This window comes from Choloepus didactylus, chromosome 15 (assembly GCF_015220235.1).
Source record: "Choloepus didactylus isolate mChoDid1 chromosome 15, mChoDid1.pri, whole genome shotgun sequence".
In the NCBI taxonomy this organism is placed as follows: Eukaryota; Metazoa; Chordata; class Mammalia; order Pilosa; family Megalonychidae; genus Choloepus; species Choloepus didactylus.
In genome coordinates, this window is record NC_051321.1 from 7556628 (window position 1) to 7573622 (window position 16995).

The following is a 16995-nucleotide window of genomic DNA, read 5'->3' on the forward strand; positions in this document are numbered from 1 at the left end:
GTATTTAACTTCAAGTTTTGGTTCAAGAGAGACTTGTATTTTACTCTTAAATTGTAAAGCTAGAAGTAAGTATTTTTGTTATAAAATGCATTTATAGATTTTTATAATTTAAGAATTAAAATTGATCTTAGAGATAATGTGATAGGGCTCCTTTATTTTTCAGATGAGGAAACTGAAGCCCAGAGAGGTTTGATAATTTGTCTAACTAATCTCATGTAACTTTCTGAGTTGGAGTTACAAGAACACTTTCCTCAACACTTTGCTGCTTCCAAGTTATTTATTACCTCTGGGGCTTATTTGTTTTAAACATAATTTGGAGAGAGGAGGGCTGGACAACAGGTGTTTTTTTAAATCTAATTTATATCTACAAATAGCAAGGGTTTGGTTATGATTTATTTGTTAAATGATGAGTTATTGTTATGAGTTTTCAGTTACAAGAAACTGATGATGAGAGCTAAATGTATGCAGTTTCTTGGTTTCTGTGGACAAAAAGCAAGTTAAAAAGAATTTTAAGTTTTTTTTTTTTTGCTATAATTTCAGACTTACAAAAAAGTTTCAAGAAGAGTACAAAAAATTTCCATATATTTTCACCCAAATGTTAACATTTTACCACATTTGCTTTATCAGTCTTTCTCTCTCTCTACACATACACACACACATATTATTATTTTTATACTGAAACTTTCAAGAGTACATTGAGGACATGATGCCACTTTGCCGCCAAAAACTTCAGTGAGTATTTACCAAAAACAGTACACTTACACTGTAAATGCATATACTTATCAAAATCAGGAATATAACATTGACATTTATTATTATCTAATTTATAGACATTCAGATTTCATCAATTTTCCCACTAATAGTGTTTATAATAAAAGAAAAACAATTTTTTAGTGCAGAATCCAATCCAGAATTACATTGCATTTAATTGTCATTTCTCTTTAGTCTCCTTTAATTTGGAATAGCTCATCAGTCTTTCCTTGTCCTTCATGACCTTGACATTTTTGAAGAGTACAAATTAGTTATTTTGTAGAACTGGAGTGTGTCTGAAGTTTCCTTAGGATTAAATCCAGGTTATGCTTTTCCTACCAGAAGATCACAGACCTGCTTTCTCCTCATCATTTATTTTGTTTATAAATAAACAAAATAAACAAAATAAACAAAATAAATGTTTATAATAAAATAAATGTTTATAAATAAACAAATATATTGGTGTGGACTCATAAATTCTTATTTTATTCTATGAGTTATAATCTGTTACTTGGCCCATTTATTTTTTTACTCAAATTGTCCCCAGTATGGCCAGTGGGAGCCCCTTCAAGATGATTTCTGTATTTTTTTAACATGTCTCATCATTCTTTGAGCATTTTTGTGTTTTTCGGCACCATAAGATATGACAAGCTCATCTAGTACATTCCTGTTCTAGTCATGGAAACAGCCATTTTTTTCTCAAAAAGCCTTGGTTCCTTTTAGTGGAGAGCTGTACTACAAGATGCGGGCACTAGGTGTGCCCACTGCCATCAGTATGCCATTGCTTCTAGGCCTTCTCAGCAGACAGCAAGGATATACATATGTGTTGTGGTGTACACACATCTCTGTCTGTTTGTCTGTCTGTCTCCAGTTCTATAACTATTTCTCTTAGCATTGTTTCTCTCTAAATATATATTTCTATTTCTGTTTCTCTCTCAGTATTTCTCTGTGTGTATTTCTCCCTCCCTCTCTCTCTCTCTCTCTGAAAAACCATGAGCACGTACTGACACCTCCAATTCCAGTTCATCCCCACCAGGTGCATTTCAGCCTTCCATATTTGTAACTCCTTTCTCCAACAGTGAGAAGCCTGGCTGCCATTATTCATTTCCAATATCTTTACTTGACTTGTTTAATCTTAGAATACTCATAATGTATTCAAAATTGTTAGTTTGCACTACTGTGAAAAAACATAAAAAATTTTTAATGTGTACTCAAGTTTTCTTATAGAATTTGTGATCTTTAAGAGCAAGAATTTGTCATCATATGTCATGTGATAACATAATTATGTTAATACCTAGCACTGGTTTTTCTTGTCATTTTTAACTTCTCAATTGCTTTAATAAATAGTGTTTGTTTTCTGTTAAGTGGGAATGCATTGGATGTCTTCAGAGTGAGAGAAATCAAAATAGTACTCAAATGATGAGAAAATGGTATTCTAAACTAATTTAAGTAGTGGAAGCATTCATTGTTTACTTAATTCTGGAAACAATTTGTTATTTTTAAAAGTACTTCCAAGGCTGTTTTCTTGTTCCTCAGAGTTTTAAACCTTTCAAAAAAGAGCTTGTCCTCTGAGCCAAACCTTCCCAAGAGGACCACAGGTATTAAGCTGGATCCTAAAAATTCTGTCTTTCTTTGGCACATACAGTATGAAGGCTATTTTGTGACTGCTCTAGGAGAAAGAGGACAATTCTACATATTGATTATAGAGCCTTTTCTTATAAGCTTTTTTTGGGGCAATTTTGTGAAAGAGCCTATTTCAGTTTGCTGAAGCTGCTGGAATGCAATACACCAGAAATGGGTTGGCTTTTTCAATGCAGATTTATTAGATTACAAATTTACAGTTCTAAGGCCATGCAAATCTCCAAATTAAGGCATCAAGAGAAAGGTACATAAGGAAAGGCTGTTGTATCTGGGGCTGCCATCACAGGAGAAGGCACATGGTGACGTCTGCTGGTCCTTCTCTCCTGGGACCTGGTTTCACTGGCTGTTTCTCTCACCTCCCCTGAGGGCTTTGCCTCTCTTAGCTTCTCCAGGGCAAGCTCTGGATTTCATCTCTTAGCTTCTTTGAGCCCTCTGAGTTTCATCTGTCTTTTATCGTCTCATAGAGGACTCCAGCAAGCAGATTAAGACCTACCTTGAATGGGCTGAGTCACATCTCCATGGAAACAACCCAGTCAAAAGGTCCCACCCACAATAGGTCTGCCCACACAGGGATGGATTAATAGAACATGGCTTTTCTGGGGTACATAACAGCTCCAAATAGCACAGAGCCTGAAAGAAAATGAAACATTTTTGGAACTACCAGTTTTGCTTGCTTGTCCTTCTCTAGCATTTTTCTAAATTTTCCTATTAAATGGATGGGTTATCGAGATGAAGTAACTAAAATTTAACTTCAGTTAAGAAGCTGTATTGCATAGCTCATTTCAACCCTACTAACTGGGTAAACTTGTCCACCATTTCTTGCTGGTAGATTCTCCCTGTATTCACTTAATGCCAAGATTTGTGGAAGTGGCATCCAGGGATGTCTGGTGTTTGATTCAGAAGGGGGCCCACTCTTCAGTAAAATCTCCTGCCCTATTGGTTTGCACTGGGTAGAGTGAGCTGCCCCAGGAGCAGATTCTGCACAGGCGGCATGTCCCTGTTGCAGGAATGTAGTAGTAGGGGTTCATAGCTCTGGGTGAGTTTGCTGGTCCTTCAGGTTCCTTTCAACTTTTAGATTCCATGATTCTGGTGCTGAAATGAAAGGGGGATGACTGGGACCTGGTGCTAGCTGTACCATTCATGGTCTTGGGAATGTTGAAGAGAAGAAAACAGAGGAGGAATCAGGCCGTCGTGGGCAGGCTAGTGAAAAAAAGACACTGATATAGAAGGCAGAGTGCTCTGGGACTTTGGAACTAGGCTATGTTTAACAGAATAGTAGTAGTATTGTGTCTCATGGAGGACTTTTTTTCTCACTTCACTTATTCATACTTACGTTATATTCATTAGATGTGGTGAAACTCTCTAGCAGCAGATGGAAAGGACCGGAAGTTCTGAACTGGTGTAAATCCCCTGTGGATGGCCCCTTGCCTCAGTGGCAGTGATGCTGCTGTAGCTGTTTTGATTCTGATGTGCCTCTGGCTACAGATTCTTACAGTGGCTTCTCCCTGCAGCTTACCCCAAGTACCCTAGACCCGAACTCTCTGAGGACCCAGCAGCCCAGCCTCTGTGCACGCTGCCTAGAGTCGGGAATGGAGCCTCGCTGCTTTGCTTTCAGGATTTGTACAGCTTGTAGAGCTCTAGTTACTAAGTTGATAAAGCCTTGATGCAGATTAGATTTTGGTTGCCCAGAGGACTCCTATTACCTCCTCACATAGCAGTAGTTTGGCCAGAGTCCTAGTGATTTCCTTTTGGGCAGGAGATAAGAGCCAGAGGACACACATTCTAGTGGCATACACCAATGCTGATTGCCCATCTTGCACGTCCCAGTGTCAGGTTGAGGTGGGCTTGGGGGCAGAGCATGAGGCCTGCTTCACCACTCAGGCTGTAACGCATTTGCACAGCTTACAGTACAGAAAACGGCACCTGGGAAATGGATTGAAGAGAATGTGAAAATTATTCAATGTGTTCAGAATTAAAATTGCAAGTTGCAATTTCTAGTAGGGGAGAATTTTTAAACAAAATGTATAAATGTACAACATGGGTTGTCCTTCACCATTATCTCCTAGATGACTTTTTGCGAAGTATTAAGTACTTAAAAGCCATAGCCAAAGTCTCCTAGAATTCAGGATTTCTATCTGAATAAAAGCTAAAGCCAAATGATTCCTAGAAAGGCACACCTTGTTAAGCTCTCCTAGTTCTCATAGGGCCAACTTAGCTACTAGTCCATTAAGAGTAATGCTGTCTTTTTGTTCTATAACTACTTCTTCAAGAGTACTTTAAAAGTTACCACTTTTCTGTATATATGTTATATTTCACAATAAAAATTGTTTAAAGAAAAAGAAAGAGTGATGCTTTCTAAAAGCTAGAGGGGAGGAGATACATATTCCGAAAAGAAAGTATAGGGGAAAACAAAAACTTCTAACAGGCAGGCCGTTCATTGGTGAAAAGAATAAGGTCCCATCAGGACCAAGAAATAGCTGCCAAGTCATCATCCAGAGGAGAATCAGAATCAGGGCAAGGAATAGTAACAAACACCAGTAGTAGTATAGCAATTACTGTAAGTACACAGAAAGCAAGAGTTCCTTGTAAAGATGTAATCTGTTTCCTTGAAATTATGAAATGTTCAGATTTTCAGCATTTGCTGACTCTTATTTTTTTTTTCAACCAATACTTCAAGTTTGTTAAAGCATCAAACTTAACAGTATGCCCTTGTGCTGCCTAGAGTAATTTAGGATGTATGCAGAAACCTAGAAATTCTAATGAACAGGACAGATGCTTTCATGTTTCTCTCCTTTCTGTTCAGAGATAACCTTTTCAGTTTGCGTTTGCAGCACTTATTTTTACTATCCATGTACATCTGTTACTGAAAGGGTAAGTACGTTGCATGTAGGCAGGGCCATTTGAGCAGGCCTGCCACAGTTACTTGTGACTTCTGCTCAGCTAGTAACTCAGCTGTCCCCATTCCTGAATTAAATTTTTTACATTATGGGTGGAAGAATTTACGCTGTTGTGAAGGAAGGCCAAGAAGGAAAATGAAAAATGTTGGACCAGTCCATTTATTGTACTTCAGGCCTATGTGATGTTTATACTATTATAAACAAACCATAATGATATAATATTGCAAAATTTGCTTATACTAGTAGATAGAAATAAATGAAATGCAATCATAAAACAAAATCAGAAGCTTGGGAATGTGGCCTATATTCATTGGAATCATGTAGAATTGTAGAGTTTGAATGCAGCTATCCTGGACTTAAGAATAAAAACCAGACTGAGCATATCCAAGGGTTTTTGTAAAACTGGATAGTGTAGTTTCAGCCATAATTCTGTATAAAACAGTGCCACTGTCATCATAGCACTGTCACCCTGACACTGCCAATATGCTAGAAAGAGTAATTTAAAATGTTGACTGCCTAAGATCTCATGGCTTCATTTACCACCTTCGTATATAGATGACTCAAGCAACCATGGCATAATGGAGATTACACTAGCTGAGAAATCAGAAAATTTAGATCCAGTTCTGGCTCTGGTGTTTACTAGCATTATGACCTTGGACAAGTCACCCCTCTCAGACTGTCCCCTCACGTGTAAAGTGATGGTGTTGGCCCACAAGCTTTCAGCTCTGTCTGGGACTCCCATGCCTGCCTCTAGCTCTGACCTCTCCCTGCGTCTCCTGACCTGCTTTTCAGTTGATCTCGGGGTAGCCACACCTTAACATCCTCCCATCAGAGTGCCCTTACTGACACTGACCACCTTCCTAGCGCTCCCAAATGCCAACCCTGTCCTCTCCTAACTCCCCACCCAAAACAACTTTATGCTACTTTTAATGTTACTCTGTCATTCACTGATTTTATTTTACTTTCCAATTTCCCGTTCTTATTAAAGATACCACCTTCACCCCTGTATTTTAAGTTAGAAATCTTGGAGTAGTTGTCTTTTTCCTTTGCATAATTAGCTTGTGAGACAGAATTGCTCATTGTTCTTTTGTAATAAATGTCCCTTGGTTTCACTGCTTCTCTCCCTGGCTAAGGCCACTACCTGAGTCCGAGCCTTTCTTTGCCTCCTTTTTGATTAATATTATGTCCTTATCCATCTATCCATCCAAATATTAATTTTCATATTATGTGTCAGATCCTCTGATAAGTACTGGGAGCAAAGATGAACAATACATGTGTACTTTAAGGATCTTCCAGTCTAGTGCAGAAACAAAGATTTTAAACAAGCATTTTTGACACAGTTGTTGAAGTGAATGATACTGAGTTCTCAGCTAGGGCTATGGCGGGGGACCTGGACACAAAGAGTATCAGTTTAAAAAGTAAGAATTTGGTGAGAATGAAAAGTTACTTGCTAGGAATGAGGGAGACAGAAAATTTTATGTGAATTCCCACTTTGGTGACCCAGTGAATGAGATGAAGCAATGCAAGGTAGAGTATATAGGATCATAGAATTTAAAAATATTTCTGGCAAGTGTAAGAAATTAATTTGTTCATTCAACAAATATTTATTGAATACTGGGATTACTTGGTGACTGAAACCGATAGGTCTTTGCTCTCTCAGATCTCATAGTCCGGAGGGGGCGGGGTGGGCACCAGGAACAGACAGGCAGGGCTGGAAGTGGGGTGCACACCATGGTTGGGGAGTGTGCTATGGGATCTGAAGGCCAGGGTGTCGCAGCAAACCTTATGGAGAAAATGGGAAATAACTTGCATCTCCTCAACCCATTCATTTTACTGGCAAGGAAACCAAAGGTTAGAGAGGTGGTGATTTCCATGTAACAGATTAGTGGAAGCCCGGCCCAGGACTCCTGACTTTGCTCCCCTAGGTGCCTATTGTTTCCTGTGCCTTGCCTTGATTCCACATCTCCTGAACCAACTTCTTAAACTTTCGTCTTTCATACTACACAGTAGATACTCGGTAAAGAATTACGGACTAATTCTCAACCTGCTGATAAGGCTGACACCTATCTTAAAAGGGAAACAGTGCATTTGCACATTTTAATCTTTGGGAATTTTCAGTCTATAGCAGTTCAATCACAATCATTTGTTTTGGAATTACTTAGGATTTCTGGTAAGTTGTATTGCTCTTTCAAGTTACAGTGAGGATCAAAATTTAAGGATTTCATGATGCTATGTAGTAAATAGAAAGCCTCAAGAAAATTAAAACTGTTAAAACTTTTAAGTACCTTAGCTCTATTAAAAACAGTTCTTAGAATGATTTCTTTAAAAAATACATGTAAAGAAAACATAATTTATTGGCAGTGCCTTAAAATTGTAGTATACAAATTAATTCAGGAATTTCTTCTAGTATAATCCTTGCTCAAAAACTTGATGAAAATCAGTTGACCCAGAATATATTTTAGATAAAAGGATTTAAAAAATAAATGGCTCAATAGCAGCTTGGAATTGACCCTCTCCAAATCTAGACGGTTTGGTTGATTATCTCAGTGGCTTATTTTTCATTGTATTTAGGTGCTAAATTGCCAGAATATTTTAGCTTATATTGGTAGGGAAATGTTAACTACCTTCTCTAGATATTTTGTTCTGATCATTTAGATTATTTTAAATGTAAATACTTCAATTTTGATTCACTGTTGCTGATCTAGCGCTATTTGATATTTACATTGCTTAAAACAGTAGTTGATATCAAAAGCCATATTTCTGGGGCTTTCTTGTAACCAGCAAGAAAATAATAATCTGTAAAGATACTAATCTTTTCAGAAACACAACTGAGGTAAAAATAATAATAAATAAAAATTTTATTTTGCCCTTTATTTTTATCTGCCTTTCTTTAGTCTAGAAGTTAAGCTTTCAAAGTTCCTGCTAACTCTTTTTCATTCTTAACTTTATTTGCTAGTAAGAACTGTATAAGCATAGGCTGTTCAGCGTTTCATTAATAAGACCTAACACATCCCACTGGTGATTAAATGGTGAAAGATCGTTTCTAAGGTGCACCCTGCTCTAAGGTGGTGCTATATGATCCCTCCTCGTTTTTCCCTGCTGAAGGTTCCGCAGTGGTGTGCCGAGTACTGCCTCTCCATCCACTACCAGCATGGGGGCGTGGTCTGCACGCAGGCCCACAAGCAGACGGCCATCCAGCTCGCCCTGCGGGTGGCTGACGAAATGGATGTTAACATTGGGCATGAGGTCGGCTACGTGATCCCTTTTGAAAACTGCTGCACCAGTGAAACAATCCTGAGGTTGGTTTGGGGTTTCATGTGCTCTCCCCTAATGATTCTCGGCTTGGGTTCTACAATGCTAAGAGAACGTTATTCTTACCTTCTATTTGTTAAGCCCCTATGGTGTGTGATGATACCTGGTGTCTCTGGCACCAGCCTGACACTCCCCAGTTGTTTTCCTACATTACCATCATCCACCATGCTCCATAATCTTCAGGAAAAAATACACTAGTTAGGGTGGCCCCAGAGTCCTTCAAGCCATGCATCTCAAGCTGTACCTCATGATTGCTCCCATACACGCTGCCCCTTGTGCCCACCATGTCGACACGTGCAGTTCTCCCTCTGCCCCTGGCTGTCACATCTCTGTGCCTTTATCCATCCCAGTCCCTTTGCTCGGAGTGCCTGGGCCTCTACTGGGCTTGGCCAATTCCTTCGAAGCATCTGAGACTTAGCACCAGGGCCACCTACTCCAGGAAGGCTTCCCCGATGCTCCCATGTTCTGAATTAGAAAACCCTCTGCTGGGCAGCTACAGAACTGGCTATAAGCCTCCTTCAGGCAGTTTAGATCAGTGTTTTCCAAACTACTTTTCAAAGTCCTCTGGGTTCCAAGGAGCCTTCTCATGGGCACCACAAGTTGTAGGAATGGGGGCAGTCCGTCTTTTATCTCTCTTTTGTGTTTAGCTTTATGAGGCATTCCAAGAGCTTAATACAAAGAAGAAAAAGTAAAGAAGGAAAATTGGAAAAAAATCACTGCTCAAGCATTTTTATATCATAGCCCACATAGGAAATTATATCTGTACATCACCCTCAAAGAAACTGTCAAAGCTGCTTGCAGCCAAAGCTGACCATGCCAAGGGCTTCAGCTGCCCCTAGCCTTGCCTGGACACCCAAGAGCTGGGGAGTTAAGTATCTCAGGATCACTAAATGTGCCCATCCGCAACCTGGTATACCTGCCTGGCATACCATTTGGGAAGCTCTGCCCTAGTAGAAAAGGGCAGGGTGGTTTGTCATATCCATATCCCCAGTGTCTAACATGATGTTTGGCCCATGGAGGATGTTCAGTGAATTTGGGAGTGGAAGGAAGGAAGATTGCCCTGGCCCACCTAGCCACTTACAGACTCTCTGGTGTGGTTCTATTTCCCATTCAGAAAGCCCTGCTGCTCATTGGGTACCAACCTGCTTTCCCTCAAATGTTTTTCTTCAGAAATAGAAGGCATTATTGGTCTTTATTATATTTATAATATCAGGATAATGTAAAGCTATAGGGAATCTTTAGACCAAAAGCACCATGTCTTGGATTTCTTGAATATATGTTACCTTCTGTTATTATCATCGTGACGTCCCTGAGTCACTGGATTAGTATATATTTATAAGCTACTTCTTAAGCAAGTGGTTTGTGAGTGATAAAAAAAGAAATATAAAAACCTCCCTGGTCCTTAGGAACTCATAAACCTGAAAGGTGAAGGATCCCTAAGCTTGGCAGTTTCATTCCTTATCCTTTATGTTTTAAAATGGCCTTCAGAATTGTCCTGGCTTTAATTAAATGATGGCTCTGACTTAGTTCTAAAGTGAATGTATGAATTTTTGTGTCTTTAATGCCATCAGGAGTTTTTTTTTGTGTGTGTGTGTGTGTGTGTGTGTGTGTGTGTATGTATATGTGTTTGTTGTTGTTTTATGTTAGTGGAATCAGGTTTACTTTCTTTTTCCAAAAGCCACAGAGATAAATAATAGTGAAAAGAAAAAGCTAATAATGTTGTTAGAGCAGGTCAAATCATGCCTCCCTTTTAAACATCTATTACATGTTGGATCTTGACTTTCATGTAATTGTTTTATGGTGAAAAACCCAAGCATGACAGTTCTGACAGCCAAAGGAAGGACTGTAATTTATGATGAAATATTTTTAGTCCCTGATGTGGAAAATAGCTTTCAAGTGTGGTGGGGCTCAAAAGCAAGTCCACCTTTGAAGATGGGTAAGCTCGGTGGCCTGCTTTGGCCATTGCAGGTTCTTTTTCCTCCTGCCATTGCTGTGCTGCCTCGTCCTTTCGTTGTTACTGTATCTTCTCTGCGTAATGACTCTTGTTGCGGGGACTTGGACTTGCTTTTCCACCCTGACCTCGCCACAAACCAGTACAGAGTCAGCACATCTCTCCTTTGTTGTTAACAGGGTTTGACTTGTGGAGAAGAGGCCACAACTATTGAAAAGCCTCCCTTTGATAAAGAAAGTAAAACCTTATTTTCCTCCTGTGCTCTGAAGAGGAGGCAGCGTGCGCCACCACTTACTAGCTTGTAACCTTGGACAAGTCGCCTCACTCCTCTGTGCTGAAGTTCCCTCCTCGTAAAACGGGGGTGACTGCCATGCCTGCTTAAAGGCTGGGTGCGGATGCAGGGAGTTAGTAAGTGTGGCTGACAGGCAATCAGAACCCTGTCCGTGTTCTCTGTTTCCATACTAAGAAAGCTGAATTCGAACCAGATGCATTTTAACGCACTTTCCTGGAGAGGTTTGCTAGCCATAATGTTGAATACACTCAGAGAACTTAAGGTTGACTCTTGACTATGGAAGGCAATGTTCTGCATTCAGTATTGTCCTTATTTTCCTTGTAACCCGTTAGAATCTGATATGGTATTGGGTATAATAGGCACTTAGTAAAGCTGATCTTTATGCCTGTTACCATTTGGGGGACTCTTTATATAACGCCCTCATTTCTCATTAGGCTTTTTTCTGGCCTTTTTTTGGAACAGTGAACACTTGAATATTATATATGTAAAATAGTCTTTCTGAATTTAGATATGAAATATCTTGCAGAAGACATCTTGGTTTCAAATTCTGACTCTAGAATGCAGATTTTTTTTAAACTTCTCAAATTCTCATTTAAAACTAAACTTGCTAAATATTTTTTAGAAATACTAATATTAATAAAAACTTTTAAAAAAATTTTTATATTCTTAGCTTTCAGGAATTTAGTCTTAGAAATTTAAAATATCAACTGCTTTTCCTGAAACCTTGGCAGGATGTTTTTATATTTATGTTATATATTTTTACATAGTTATCAGTAACAGCACTTTTTAAGCACTGTACACACATGTATTTTAATAACAAAAAGGTAAGAAATCTCTGATGTGTGGAAAGATGAAGGTTCACATAGTAAGTTTTGGGATTGAGCTTCAGAAAATGATTCTTTTAATATTATGTAATCATCTGGAAGGCCAGGCCTTGATTGCTGAGTATAGTCGGGCTTCATATAAATCACCGTCCTTGCCCTTTTTTTAAAAAAATTCAGTTTTATTGAGATATATTCACATACCATACAATCATCCATGATGTACAATCAACTGTTCACAGTACCATCATATAGTTGTGCTTTCATCATCTCAATCTATTTTTGAACACTTCCCTTACACCAGAAGGAATCAGAATAAGAATAAAAAAGAAAAATAAAAAAGAACACCCAAATCATTCCCCCCCATCCCACCCTATTATCTTTGCCATTTTTAATTAAGCTTAGATACATTTATACAACATATATACCTCCTCCACCATACAGGGAGCATTCCTTTCAGTAAGATCAGTGCTTATGTGAGTTTTGCTAAAAAGGGAATAGGGAGTTAATTTCTAACATAAAGGAAGTAACATAGATATTTTTAAAATGTTTTTAGACAAGAGGCACTTACAACTTACATCATTATATCATACTAATTAACCTCAGCAAAAAATGATCTGAACACTGTATTTCAGATGCAGCTCTATATGTATACATCTTGCACAAAGTGTAATACTGTAGTACTTAAGATATATTTTTTTTAATTTCATTAACAATTTATCACATGGGATGAAACAAGTATGAGAAGAAAGGCAGAGGGCAAAAGCTTTGGTCCTTTGGGAGTGGGGTTATGTTGGAAGTCTTCATATGGGGTTTGTATTATTTTTGCAACAGTCCTGTAAGTTTGAAATTAGTTCAAAATAAAAAGTATAAAAAAAGTCCTTAACATACAACCCCCCCCCCAAAAAAAAAGAAGCTTTGGTCCCATAAAGATACAGAGAGGATGAACATGGGTTTTTATCATGAAACCATTGAGGCCAAGGAAACCATCTTTATAACTTAACAATAGCATCAAATGTAATAGATACTCAGGTTTACATCTTGACTCTGCCCCTGGCTTTGTGGCAGGGTGCTTACTTAATCTTTCTGAGCCTCAATTTCCTCTTTTATGAATACAGGATAGTAGTATCTACCTTGAAGATGTATTCTGAGGGTTAAATGAGAAAGTGTATGCATCAGCACAAGGCCTGGCCCCCAAAAGAAACTTAATCGATGTTTGTTTCCTTCCTTTTCTTTCTTCCTTGAAAGGATTAATTGAGGGCTCTGTTGAGGTCTCCCAGACCACCCCTGAGTTCAGTGATTCAATAGGGGACTCCAGGACTTAGTATTCAGTAGTACTTATGGTTGTGATTTATTACACAGTCAGCAAAGGGAAAAGACACATGGGGTGAAGTCCTGAGGAAACCAGGCACAGGCTTCCAGGAATCTTCTCCCGGTTGAGTCAACACGGAACACCCTTAATTCCCCAGCATCGCGTGTGAAGCATCTCCCAGGGAAGCTCATTAGAGATTTATAGTCCGTGGTTTTTAACTGGTGGCTGATCACTTAGAGTCCCTCTGCCTACCATGTACCAAAATCCCTGACTCCCTAAAGGAAATCAGTTGTTCAGCATAGAGTATACTGCTTGTACAGTTTGGGCACAGCAAGCCCCTCTCATCAGTTCTGGGAGTGGGGGGACCCTCCCAAGGTCTGAGTCCCAGGAGCCAGCCAGTGGCCGACCTTGCAAGCAGCAGGGAAGGCAGCCTCAGGACTGTGATGTTGACCATCGTCCACACAAGGGCAAATAAATGTAGATACCGAATTGGATAGAAAACTTACAGAATTGGTTTCCTCAAGGAATAATACAGGTAAATATATAAATAGTGTCAGGAAGAAGATCTTTGCATGTGTTAGATGACTAATAATAGGTGGTTATTTTATTTTATTTTTTTAATTATGATCTGAAGAACTGGAACATTCCATTAAAATCACCAATGAACTTTCTCCACTTTCCTCCCCCCACCCTCTATGCTGGCCAATTTGTGTGCCACCCTCAAATAAGTGGTTACGTTTAAAATATATTTGGTTGGTTATTATGTGGGCCATATTTCACACTTGTGGACACTTGCGTCTTGGTGATATCCCTCCCCAGTGGACCACCAACAGAGCTCTAATGGTGGGCTGGCTGGACAGGGAGCCTGAGCCCGGGTGGTCATTCTGGTGTGCTTCCCTTGAAAAGTGTGTTCTTTGACTAAAAACCCTGCCACTGATGAAGGGGGGGGGGGGGGCATGCTAAGGGTGTTTTGTGGTATTCCTTTTTCATTTGGGAAGCTCAGGACAAGTGTTAAATGCAGCTATTGCTAATATTCATATTAAATATTTAGGACAGAGTTCTTTAAACTTGGGTTCAAATGCAGACTATCTACAGATTTTTGTTCATGTGTATTTTTCTGTCTTGTAGGTCTGTAGATTTTTATCACCTGAAGGAAATCTGCAGCACCCAATAAAGATTTGGAACTACTCATTTAGGAAAACAATCTAGGAAGGGCGATTTTATTGTTGTTAGGAAGATTTTGTATGGCTTTTAAAGAGTATTCTAACTTTAATGTTTCTTCTTTATAGGTATTGTACTGATGATATGTTGCAAAGAGAAATGATGTCCAATCCTTTTTTGGGGAGCTATGGGGTCATCATCTTAGATGATATACATGAAAGAAGCATTGCAACAGATGTGTTACTTGGACTTCTTAAAGATGTTTTACTAGCAAGACCAGAACTGAAGCTCATAATTAACTCCTCACCTCATCTCTTCAGCAAACTAAGTTCTTATTATGGAAGCGTGCCCCACATAGAAGTGAAAAATAAGCACCCTGTGGAGGTTGTGTACCTTAATGGGGCTCAAAAGGATTCTTTTGAGTCTATTTTGCGCCTTATCTTTGAAATTCACCACTCTGGTGAGAAGGGTGACATTGTTGTCTTTCTGGCCTGTGAACAAGTAAGTGATATTCTCACCTAACCGAGTCAGACTCACTGGGGAACCTTTTATTAACTAACGTACAGGTTTCAGTTTGCTGATTAACTGTTTAAATATTTGGTTCCAGCACGCCTTATTTTTTTTACCTTAGGAAAAACACAGATAGGGCAAAACCTGTGCGGCCAGTTACTGACATCTGAGAAGAGAACAAGGAAGTGTGTCTAAAATCACATGCTATTCTGAAAACAAAGAAGGGGTGAGGCATTTTGCGGAGTTTATAGAAATGATCTCCAGAGCCGACTTCCACTGGACTCCGATGGAATCATGCGCTCCCCTAGATGCAGAGCCAGACCCCCCGCGCCCCCCATGCCCTCTTGCAGCCGGGAGTCACACGCTGCCTCACGGCGTGCTCTGGCTGCAGATCAGGACGACCACCCCCGTATCTGGCATAGGGCAGAGTCACACAGAATTACCACGCGTATTCCTGCAGGAATCATAGGGGAGTAGTCAGTCAGAAAAATAACGTATAGCCCACCACCAAAAGGCCATCTCTCTGTAACAGGGCTCCTTAAGTTCTTAAGATGAATGAGAAAACTCTTCACTCGGATTTCTTGAAAACGTCTCTTCAAAAGAACAATTGGAAATATACAACTGAGCATCTTTTCCGTTCTGTTATGCTCTTACTTAGTCCAGGTGCCATTTGGAGTTGCTTTTTTCTTTTTCTTTTTCTTTTTTTCTTTTAATCACAGTTACACTGTCCCCTACTTCCTTCTCCACTACTCTGTTGGCTGAATCTAAAAGCCTCCCAAAACTTAAGAGTTGGACTTTTTTTCTTAGAGACTAATTGCCTGGCCTTGTTTTTTTCCTACCCATCTTCTCACTCAGAGTAAAAAGCACTACATTTTAGACCATGACCCAAATCTGTAGTATTTGCAGTGATTGAGCAGAAACCAAAAAGGAAATTATTTGATATTGGCTGAGCCACCAGCTGAACAAAGGTTTCTCAGCCACCTATCAGAGCATTTTCTTAAGTATCCACATGCTTTCAGAAACATTTATTCTGTTTTATATTCAAAGCATAGAGGTTGATTAATCCTCCTAGATTTAGGCACTTTGAACAGGTTTTCAACAACTTAAGAGCTCGTTTCCTCAAAGAAAGTCATGTATAACTTCAAATATATAACAACAGAATATTTTTCATTTTTTTGTGTAAATGTCATACACATTCTCTTGAATAGTAAATGAATCAAGCATTCTATGCTTTACAGTTATTTATTCTTCTCATTGTCATTCCCCAAATAAATTTCCTGCATGATCCAAGATAGTCAGTAAAAATATGAATTAAGTAATTAAAATTATTAAGGAGGTAGGAGAAGGATTTATGAAAACAAGTGGAGGATCTTCTTGTAACTGGGCAAGCTAAGGAAGGGATGAATGGCAAAATTTGAAGTAAAACATTTGAAGGTTAGAATTGGTAGATGAAAAATAAGACATACATTTCTGCAAAAAAAATGAGATAACGTGAGTAGTCATTTTTCAAGTCATATGAAGCAAAAATTCTATAATGGGCTTTTGAAAAACAAAGCTCATAGCAAAACTGAGGATAGAGGAGTGGTCTTCAAGTGTTTGGTTCTTATAAATGTAATAAAAGCTGTAATTAATGACTTAGTGACTTAAATGGTCAGACTTGAGAAGATGCGTTTTTATCGAGGCTGGTAGTGGAAACTATAAAGTTCACAGGACTTAAGAAGGTATATAATCTTCCCCGAGGTCAGGCTGAAAAGACATTTCCTATTAGGAAAGCATCAGTATTGCAGAGTCTTAAACTCAACGTGAAAGCGCAGTGACAGCTACAGAGGGATTGTGCAGTGCTGGCAGGGAGGCTGCGTCCTGTGGGTGCTGCTGAGCTGGCGTGGGTGCCTACCTGAGGCTGCAGCGCAGCTGCCCAGGGGTGGGCCAGCAGGCAGCAGCCAATGAAGTTCTGCTCACTTCAGAGTTTTTCCTCACACTTTGGCCCCAAATTCTGTGTTACCTGGTTTTCCTTTCCCGTTACCGCCTAACAAGTTGAACACAGTTCAGTATTCTGGTCGGCTTTTTTTTTTTTTTTTTTTTTTTTTTTTGCCTTTTGTTACTACTTATGTCAGGATTACCATTTAGTTTCTCTCTTAGGTTCTTAGAATTTGTCTCTTGGAGGGATTTGTCTGGCTCTGAAATCCATGTTAACAGCTATTGATCAGCTGTGCTCTTTGAAACTTTCATGGTTTCTCTATAAAAGTTGTAAAACCTTCCATAGCACTTCCTGAAAACAAAGCCAGCCAATCTAATAGAAATGTACTGATTGTCACTTTTTAAGAAATACATTTTAAATTGCAAAAATA

At 39.1% G+C, this 16995-nt stretch overlaps 1 protein-coding gene across 3 annotated transcripts in view; it reads left to right on the forward strand.

Moving 5' to 3' along the window:
• The window catches only part of DHX32 (DEAH-box helicase 32 (putative)), a 70126-nt gene that overhangs the window by 30970 nt on the left and 22161 nt on the right, over positions 1-16995 (forward strand). For all 3 annotated transcript variants that reach the window (XM_037805051.1, XM_037805052.1, XM_037805053.1), the window contains exons 3-4: positions 8394-8587; positions 14266-14638. In XM_037805051.1, coding sequence (XP_037660979.1) covers positions 8394-8587; positions 14266-14638 — 567 coding nt within the window. The remainder of the gene's footprint in view (positions 1-8393; positions 8588-14265; positions 14639-16995) is intronic.